The sequence below is a fragment of the Diabrotica virgifera genome, chromosome 6 (genome assembly GCF_917563875.1).
Source record: "Diabrotica virgifera virgifera chromosome 6, PGI_DIABVI_V3a".
NCBI classification, from domain to species: domain Eukaryota; kingdom Metazoa; phylum Arthropoda; class Insecta; order Coleoptera; family Chrysomelidae; genus Diabrotica; species Diabrotica virgifera.
This window is the reverse complement of record NC_065448.1, coordinates 157,140,829-157,147,689: the sequence shown is the minus strand read 5'-3', so window position 1 is coordinate 157,147,689 and position 6,861 is coordinate 157,140,829. Positions and strand designations below refer to the sequence as shown.

At 30.4% G+C, this 6,861-nt stretch overlaps 1 protein-coding gene across 1 annotated transcript; it reads right to left on the bottom strand.

Annotated features, from left to right (window-relative positions):
* Window positions 1-310: 310 nt before the first annotated feature.
* LOC114324452 (uncharacterized) lies at window positions 311-5,498 on the bottom strand. Its single transcript, XM_050653297.1, has 7 exons — window positions 5,357-5,498; window positions 4,496-4,709; window positions 3,572-3,805; window positions 2,590-2,811; window positions 2,049-2,245; window positions 1,695-1,878; window positions 311-1,205 (listed from the first exon to the last, which is right to left on the bottom strand). The coding sequence occupies exons 2-7, from the start codon at window positions 4,701-4,703 to the stop codon at window positions 1,105-1,107; spliced, it is 1,146 nt and encodes a 381-aa protein (XP_050509254.1). The 5' UTR covers window positions 4,704-4,709; window positions 5,357-5,498; the 3' UTR covers window positions 311-1,104.
* Window positions 5,499-6,861: the final 1,363 nt, after the last annotated feature.

The window sequence follows — 6,861 nt, the reverse complement described above, 5'->3', positions numbered from 1 at the left end:
TCGAAACAACGGTCGGTTCAACGTGAATTCGACGGTACAATGTCATAGTTGAAACGACGTCAACTTATGACGTTTAATCGACGACGAGATATACCTCACTGATAACGTTATATAGACGTACAATAGACGTTGGCAGTTATTTATGGCAGGTATAGTTTCTTCGAATGGCAGCTTTCAGTCGTCAATTGGATGTACATGCAGTTCATTTTTAGCATTTTCAAGTTAAAAAATAAACAGGGCATGTGTCTTCCGATTAGCAACTGCTGCTCTAACAAACATAACCTGTGTCAAATAATAAAGAAATCAAAAACTCTGTCAAAACTTTTATTATATAAAATACAAAAAACTTTGTAAAATGACAGGTGAATATAAAATACAAGAAACTTTGTAAAGCAAATGGCAGGTAGGGTGGCTAAGATATACCTGGTGACGAGATCAGGTAACAGTGAATAACTATTTTGTTAATAAACCGATTATTTTGAAATCACATAAATATTCAGCTTTTGGCGGTGCTTCAATTATTACTTCCGGTTTAACAGGAAATGAGATAATTTTTTTGTGACAATATTGTTCTTCACAAAATTTCAAATCTAGTGATGTATCATACTTGACAATGTATCTTTTTGAAAATCTTGAATCGCATCCCCATGGCTATTTAAAAATAATATTTGAATGGTCATAAATAAGTATTTTTTTTTAATAAATATAACTTTTTAATAATAATCTTTTTCATAATATTTGCAAAATATTGATGTGTAAAACATACTTTTTTAAATAGTCAAAAAATTTAAATTTTTTTGAACATAATCGAGAATATTTTTATTTTTAAATTTTTTGACTATTTTTAAATAAAGATGTTACATTTTATACATCAACATCTTGCAAATTTTATACTTATCCTTAAAAACTTACTAAACGGTATCACTATGTACTACTGTTTTACTAACAAGGGAAGAAGCCTGATTTAAATTACTATTAAGACCTTCAATCGTATTTTTAAGTTCCTTAGCCACCCTCCTACACATTTGGCGTTCACCTACAGTTTCTTTATAAAACCTTTGCATGTTTAATCAAATAAAAAACTAAAATTAAAACAATTCCAAATTAGTAATTTTTCTTGTTACGGTTAGGAGCATGTTTTAACCAGCGCTTAATAGCGTTCTCAACTTCATGAGTTGTAAAGTCAGTTCCTTGTTTTACCGCATCTATAATAAAAATAAAATTCAGTGTATCAAAAAATATACAATATATGGGTTGTTTCATTCAGAAACATAATTACACAATACAGACTAAAACTGTTTGTACTAAAAATGAGTTTTTTCACTCTTTGCAAATAATATTACAACCCATTCACACAAAATATAATTTCTTAACTTTTCTTTTAAATCTGGGTTTGGAAATTTAAAAAGATTAAGACCAAAAAAGATTAAAAAACAATATACAAGGCAGTTGGAAAGAAAAAACTGGGCAAAATAGATAAAATGCCCTATACCTCAAGTTATTAAAGGAGTACAACCCATTAAATATGAACCTTCTGCAAAACACCTAGGCATGCCCTATCTGTAGTTAAAGTATGTCTATTTTAGAATGAAACACCCTGTATAAACACCTTTCCTTATTTTCTTCACAATCCGTGTTTACAATCGAAGCAAGTTAATAAAAAACAAAAAAATTGAAACCACAATAAGACTCACCTAGAACCACTTTGTTTAAGCGCAGTTGATTAAATGGTCGCTTATTTGATACTCTGTCTTGCCGCCGGTTGTTACCGAAGTAATTAAAATGCTTCGCAATATTATCTGTCAAAAGAGATCTTAATATCCTATTATTCTTCTGGGTAACATCTTTCAGGTTTGAAATTGAGGCACAGTATGATTTCTAAAAAAATATAAATTAAAAAAAGTATTTTTACATTTAGGTGCAACTAATTTCTTTTAATTTATACAAATAAAGTTTAATAAGGGAATAATTTTCTATTATAAACAAATCAGCAAAAAATTTAAATTTTCTTAATTTCTACAATTGGGTACAAGATTTATACAACTTACAAAAGTGTTGAAGTTCTCTTCTTCTGTCAAATATATCTCTAGTTCTTCCAGGTCTTGTAAGGATTCTATTGGCAATTTTATTTTGAAGTCATCAGGTAAATCTGAATTTTCAAATGGTTTTGATTTCTCCAAAATATTTAGAATTTTTCTGTTCTGTTCCTTAATTGTTAATATATGTTTAAGTAGAACCTTCAATCCTAGAAACAAAACATATTTACAACACATTGAATAAAGTACAGAAGGTTTTCCATTAGTTTTTTGCAATTATTCATTGATACTTATAATGAATGCATGCTAACATTGTGTACCTATATCGTTGGTTGTACCTATGCCCATAAAAAATTGTAAGTTTGGGGAAAACACAATTTGACCATTTACATTAATAGTATCAGTAATAACAACTATAAAAATTAGATGATTTGTTACACTATTGGAAGCTTTTTCAAGTCAATTTTTACTGTGTGCTTTAAACCAACAATATTTTTGGCAAATCAATAAGGTAGTGTTGTGCAAAATTACTCCCATAAATAAAAGAACTTACCATTTGTATCCTGAAGACTATTATCAAAATTTAGAGACTCGTTCAGAGTCGGTGTTTGTATTTCAGTTGCTTCTTGCCTACCAAAAGACGATGAAGATTTTGGTGTAGATATCTGAAATGATAACTTATCCCTTGGTGTGGATATGCTTTTCATAAATTGAGAGCCAGAAGGTATGCCAGGGTCAGACTTATCTGTCCCAGATTCCAATTCTTGAGACGATCCTACAATTTTATTTATTACTCCCTTAATACTTTATGATATCAGTGAGGTTCATAATGGATAAATTAATTATTGTCTAGCTGATTAATGATTTGGAAGAAAATCCTACAACAGACCAATTTTTACTTTCCCTCAATTTTACATATCCTATCCTTAGATAGGATATGTATTATCGAAGCGAAGTATTGTGATGGTGTAAAATTTCGACTTCGGGATTTTCATTGATTTTCAATGTGTGTCTGTGGAAAAATTTTTCGTCAACGGTTTAGCAAAAATTGCTAAACAGATTTTTACAAAATTTGGACCAAAAATCAACTATGTGAAAATCTGGATCTGATTAGTTTTTTGGAAAAACTATTTATCACACATAATAAACCCACTGACATACGTTAACGGGGTGTTAAAGACATTTGAAAATTAAAAAATATTTAAAAAATTCATAAAAACTAATGAAATTTAAACAAAACAATCTCTATTATGTTTAGTAGATCAATACAGTCTATTTTTCAAATTATTAAACTCATAGGCTAACGTTAATGGAGTTTAAGAGGCTTTGAGACTTTGAGAGAAAGTACCTTGTGTCATAACACACCACTAGTTAATTTTTATCTATTTTTTTACACTGAAAATTCTTACGGACTACACTGTACAATAATATGCTGGCATCATCAAATGTACAAAATAATAATTTAGGTTTAAAATTGTTAAACAAGTGTTTGTGTTTAAAATATTAATATTGATGTAAATCTTAGAATCACTAACCTCTTGGATTTGTATAGAGTTTATTAATTCCCACAGGTGGAGGCCGTGGTAAAATTTGCTTCGACTTTTTGCCAGGCTTAAATAGCGAAACCTGGTCGTTGCTGTCCTCATCCGAACTAAATTTTCGTTTCAGGATCTTTCTTCTGGGTCTGGTATTATCATCCTCAAGATCAGTTTGTAGATCAGATGTTATTTCTGCTCTTTTTAATTTATTTGTGGCCTTTTCAAAATCATCTAAAAATGTACGGGGTAATAAAAGGGTTAAAATAACTTTACTGGTATCACTATTTTCACTTACACTACCACAAATGAAAAATGACAAATCGCAATTAAATTTTTGCCTTATACTTTTGTAAATTATGCTAAGCATATTTATGGCACACAATCTTCTGACAAGGGGTGTTTCGCTTCAACAGAATGTGTACACCAGATTGGATATTGTGAGATTAGAAGCATTTTTACAAGATTCATGAAAATTTATGAAGAATCTTGAGCCTGAAACCTTTAGTTTTCTTCAAACTGATTCAAAGAGTTCACCATTAACCAAAACACATTTCGTTGACTATGTCAACATCATCAGGAGACGATAGAAACATACTTCGAGCTTAGATTTGTGATATTGTCACCATATTTTCGAAATAGATTGAGAGATTCAAATATATATTTGAGGATTTCTGAGATTGTGCCTGGGATTGGTAAGATTTCTGACATTTTAAGCTGATTTAAAGCACAATGTAAAGACCAATCACTATTTAGAAATCCTTTCAAGCTGAAAACAAGAGAAATGGGAACAGCAGACTCGAACGTCAGACAAACGTGGTGGCAAAATTTGCAAAAGGACTTCCAAATAGTGATTGATGTCTACACTAGATTGCGTGAGTGAGACACCCTTTGTGTTTTAATTAGCTAAATTATTATCATTACCTGTTGAATAAAAAATTTTCTGGACACCATATATCTTCCAAGTTTCATCAATTTCAGGTTCTAGTTTGCGTAGCACTTTTTTAAATTGAAGGTTATCTTTTATAGGGGGCCAACGTACTTCAGTTTTTCTAGGTGTCAACCAAGTTGAATTTACTATAGATAGTCCACCACCATCTTCTTCTTGTTTAAATTCTATTACAGAATACATTTTTACCTACATAATTGTGAAGAAAAAAACTGTATTTTAATTTTTCTTGACTATTTTATCTTGTTACTAATACTAATACAGTGGAACCTCGATAAGTTGGATTAATCGGGACCGCGGCCGATCCGGGTTATCGAAAATCCCGGTTAGCCGGAGAATATGGTAAAAATTAATAAAATACGGTATACTTAGAGATAAACTCCATTATAAATGACAAAACATGAAATCCATATGCACAGTACATCTAAATTACATACAGTTGTATAGAGTATTGTTTATTTCTTGGTAAAAAACTCAGTCGAAGTGAAAAAATTTTTGTTTTGTCTGATGAAAATCGGTCCGGGTTAGCCGGACTTCCGGGTTATCGGGGGCCGACTGATCGGGGTTTCACTGTAGTTATAAAATGTTTTAAACAAAATAAGTATATATTCTTAATAGGGTTATTTAGAAAAATGCTGTAAAAATGATATTTTGTTAAGACAAACATGTGTAATGTTCCTGATTATTACTATTTTTTCATATTCACCCACCATAATATTGTCTACAGAGATTAGTCAGTGAAATGTATTTCACCAGTTGAAGTTCATTTTCGTAAGTAGAAGTGAAAAAATATACCTCACTTTTTAAGTTATGATATTTCTAAAAATTAGACTTACCTAAAACAAGAAATAATCCAAATATAAACTAATTTAATAAACAAGGAGCCAATGGATGGAAAAAAGCGAACTCCTTGAACACGATGGATCAAGAAAAACAGGAAACAAACGTAAACTAACGGAAGCCGGCATACACCACCATAACATAACCAACAAAGCCATTTTGTTTGATTTGACTGTCAAAAACGTCAATTGTCATCCAAAATACACAGATAGCGGCAAGACTTTTTTTAGCCAATCACTACATAGTATTTCAAAGTAATAATAATTTGATTGGTTAAAAAAATGAACTCGATATTCTGTGGACAGGACGTTTTGCGCCGTTATGACAACCCAATGAGAAAGTTTCGCGCAAAATTTGAATTTATTTAATGATAAGTTTTTTGAAGATCGATGAGTGAAATCATTGTTATAGGTACTAATATTAAATTTATAGGTCTAACGATTAAAATAATGTTGTTTTGCTTTGTACCTCTGGTGTTTTACTGTGTTTTTACTTTGAACTAAACTTTAGAATTGACGCGCGAAGTATTGGTACATTATAGAGTACCTACGCATTCGTTTGTCTAATGTCTATTTTCAGTTTGATTTATAGATATTTCTATATCAAATAACTATAATATTGATGGTTACTTTCATAACGTCTTTTCAACGTTCATTTTTGGTCGATAAATTTTGAAAACCTCTACCGCCCTACAATCGACGTTAAATCAACGTCTATATTATGATGTCGAAAAGACGTCTACAAATCGACACCTAATCGATGTCGTTTTAAGGTCGATCGACGTCAAGGTCTACAAATGACTTAGTATCGACTATCGACGTATATTCGACTAACTCTTGCTGCTTGGGTAGTGTCCCTAATAGTAGTTAAATTGCTTTTTAGTGGGAGTATTCTAGAATCCTATTGGTTATAATAGGCTAGAAAATTACTGTAATTAATGTAAGAAATTCTTCTATAATATCTACTACCAGGAAAAACCCATCATACCTACTGTTTAAATTTTTGATATCAAGATATACAATATTATTTTGCTCTGTATCAGTTATTTAAAAGAAAATGTCTTATTTAAATAAGCTATTCCAAAAAAATTCTTATATAATGTTAAGAGCGTAGGCGGAAATTTTATGGCCAATACTTTTTAAATGTATTATTTTTTTGGATTCTGAGAAAACTTAGAGATAAATATTATTGAACAATTTGAACGTAGAATTGACCGAAAGTCCCTGAAAACTTCTAAAATGTTTATTTTAATAAGTTACAGGGGTCAAAAAGATGAAAAAATTTAGTTTGATTGTTAATTTCAAAAATCTCATTCAAACCAAACTTTTTGTTTATTTTAAGGGACCGTCGTACCTCGGTACTTAATGTAATCTTTCATTCTGCGTTTAATTCAAAAATATTTATTAGTTTTCTGAGGATGTATTAAAAAAATTAATGTATTTAAAAAACATTGCTCATAAATTTTGCGCCTACGCTCTTAAACGCATCAGTTGTTGTATTA

Coding starts and splice junctions, on each gene's coding strand:
- LOC114324452 (XM_050653297.1), bottom strand. CDS start 4,703: ATGTATTCTGTAATAGAATTTAAACAAGAAGAAGATGGTGGTGGACTA. Junction 2,812..3,571: donor ACTCTATACAAATCCAAGAG/GTTAGTGATTCT, acceptor ATAAAATTGTAG/GATCGTCTCAAGAATTGGAA. Junction 2,246..2,589: donor TAGTCTTCAGGATACAAATG/GTAAGTTCTTTT, acceptor TTTTGTTTCTAG/GATTGAAGGTTCTACTTAAA.